Source organism: Triticum dicoccoides, chromosome 4B (genome assembly GCF_002162155.2).
Source record: "Triticum dicoccoides isolate Atlit2015 ecotype Zavitan chromosome 4B, WEW_v2.0, whole genome shotgun sequence".
NCBI classification, from domain to species: domain Eukaryota; kingdom Viridiplantae; phylum Streptophyta; class Magnoliopsida; order Poales; family Poaceae; genus Triticum; species Triticum dicoccoides.
In genome coordinates this window covers 612,966,785-612,968,905 of record NC_041387.1, presented here as the reverse complement: position 1 = coordinate 612,968,905, position 2,121 = coordinate 612,966,785, and the positions used below count along the sequence as shown (strand labels likewise).

Genomic DNA, 2,121 nt, shown 5'->3' with positions numbered 1-2,121 from the left:
ATGGGTGCTTTCAAGGCAGCAGCGTGTCACCACTACAGCAGGTCGGCAGGGGTGGAATTACATGCTTGCAAGAGAGCCATCCAGCTTGCATTGCAGCAGAGGTAAATGTGCAAAGGCTACATCTGGAGAGTGATAACTCAAGTGTGGTGGCTATGACTAACAACTCGGAGAAGAATCTCTCAGCTGTAGGGCCGCATGTGGAGGAGATTAAGGAAATGCTCAAGGTTGGAATGGGGGAAGAACTTTGTAAAGTCTGGCTCTCTGTTCCTCCAGATTGCATTCTGGACATTATTTCAGACAAGATTTCTGTTTACGTTTAATTAATAAAGCGGCAACATTTATCCTAAAAAAAGTTTATATCGCCAGAAAAATGATCCTATTGCACCCATATAAAGCAGAAAATTTTACCTAAGCACACGCTAAGAAACACGCGACATATAACCAATCTTCTGCAGCAACTCCATTCTAGCATATATTATATTATTCAAAACAAAAAGGATGCTACACAAAGCAGCATGGTGAACACTTGCACAACCTGTCCTTAAAACTCTGCAGAACTCCAGTTGTTTTTACTTCCTGTGACAGCAATATAGCTTTGGAAATTTTACAATGGTACTGGACATTCAACAGCACACAAAAAACAGTGACTCCTTCATGCTAACTGGCCAAGGATATATAATATGCAAAAAGAAGTGCATTTTTGCCTGTGATAATCTTTGACAGTCCAGAGTTCCATTTGCTCTTGCTAGCATAAGATTCACCATCACTATATAATCCTAAAGGTGAGGAACAAGACATTGCAGGAAGTTCTACCAACATCACTAGCAGATAATTACAGGAAGTTCTACCAGTCATTATAACAGCATCGCATAGCAACTTAGCATTCAAGAGTGCCAATGATAACAAAGACGAAGACAAGGCAAGTTCCTCCCAGGCATTTCCTCCCACTGCGAATTACCAGTGTCACAACCAGTGTTGATGATGTTAACAAATGTGGACATCATTCGACTGTAATGGACATTCAACAGCGCACCGAAAAATGTGACTTCAGACTAACATGATACGGTTGATGATGTACCAAACGCAAGGAGGTGCATTTTAGTCTGGACAGTGCATAGCTCATCCATAACAAATGCTCCATGTCCTCTTGCTAACATAAGATTCACCATCACATGAACACTATACCCCTAATCATAAGGAACCAGATAACAGTAAAGCAAGCATTAACACCAACAGATCATCACAGGTAGATCTACAGACAGTACCAGCATAACATAACAGGTAGCATTCAAGATTATCCAGGATAATAACACAGACTAACACACTGCAAGTTCCTCCCAGGCATTTCCACGAACACATGGTGGACACCACCAACACAACTAGATCCTGATCAGACAAACCAGTGCGACCGCCCTTTTAGAGATGAAAAGGGCCTGGGGTTTTCAGGAGTTCCAACCTCGGTCGCCACTGCCCTCGCCGGGGCCGATCACTTGGGCATCATCTGCGCCGCGGCGGCGGCCGCCGCGTCCTGCTGCTGCTGGTAGTTGAGTGGGCGGCGGAACAGCATGATGTGCGGCTCCGGCCGGTGGACGGCGTAGTGCACCCACCCGCGGCTCTGCTGCACGCCCAGCGCGCGCCACTCGTTCTGCAAGGGAAAAAAAAAACCCAATTTCGCAACATCAGAGAGCCGATCCGGCGAGAAAACGCGATCTTACGGGAATGCGGACGGAAATCTGGAGGGTTACCTCGGCGAGGAGGCGGTTCTTGGGGAGCAGCTTGGCGACTTCCGGCGGGAGGACCACGTGCCTGCGCGCGGCGACATCGGCCGTGTTAGTTAGGGTTTCGCCATCCGCAGCGCACTGAGGGGATAAGATCGGGGGATGAGATCGGGAGGGGCTAGGGTTTGGGTACGAACCTGTACTCGAAGGTGTCGTCGAAGTACTTCTCGGAGTACTGGATCTGGCCCATGTCCGCCGGCGCCGCTTCTCGATCGAGGCTCTGCAACAAGAACAAATCCCCAAACCATTTCAGAAAAATCCGAACGGACCACCAGATCAATCAACAGACGGCTGATCCAGCGGAGGGATCGGGGGATTCGCGGGGAAGGGGGGCGAGCGACCG

The 2,121-nt window shown here is 48.5% G+C and overlaps 1 protein-coding gene across 1 annotated transcript; it reads right to left on the bottom strand.

Moving 5' to 3' along the window:
* Nucleotides 1-1,188: 1,188 nt before the first annotated feature.
* Nucleotides 1,189-2,070, bottom strand: LOC119291763 (cyclin-dependent kinases regulatory subunit 1). The gene is made up of 3 exons (XM_037570573.1): nt 1,916-2,070; nt 1,746-1,806; nt 1,189-1,645 (listed from the first exon to the last, which is right to left on the bottom strand). Exons 1-3 carry the CDS (start codon nt 1,966-1,968, stop codon nt 1,487-1,489), a joined length of 273 nt encoding a protein of 90 aa, XP_037426470.1. The 5' UTR covers nt 1,969-2,070; the 3' UTR covers nt 1,189-1,486.
* Nucleotides 2,071-2,121: the final 51 nt, after the last annotated feature.

Excerpts from the sequence above, each read along its gene's own strand:
- LOC119291763 (XM_037570573.1), bottom strand. The coding sequence starts at position 1,968 with ATGGGCCAGATCCAGTACTCCGAGAAGTACTTCGACGACACCTTCGAG. Across the intron at positions 1,807-1,915 it reads GACGACACCTTCGAGTACAG|GCACGTGGTCCTCCCGCCGG; the intron begins GTTCGTACCCAA and ends CGCCGCGCGCAG. Across the intron at positions 1,646-1,745 it reads AGAACCGCCTCCTCGCCGAG|AACGAGTGGCGCGCGCTGGG; the intron begins GTAACCCTCCAG and ends TTTCCCTTGCAG.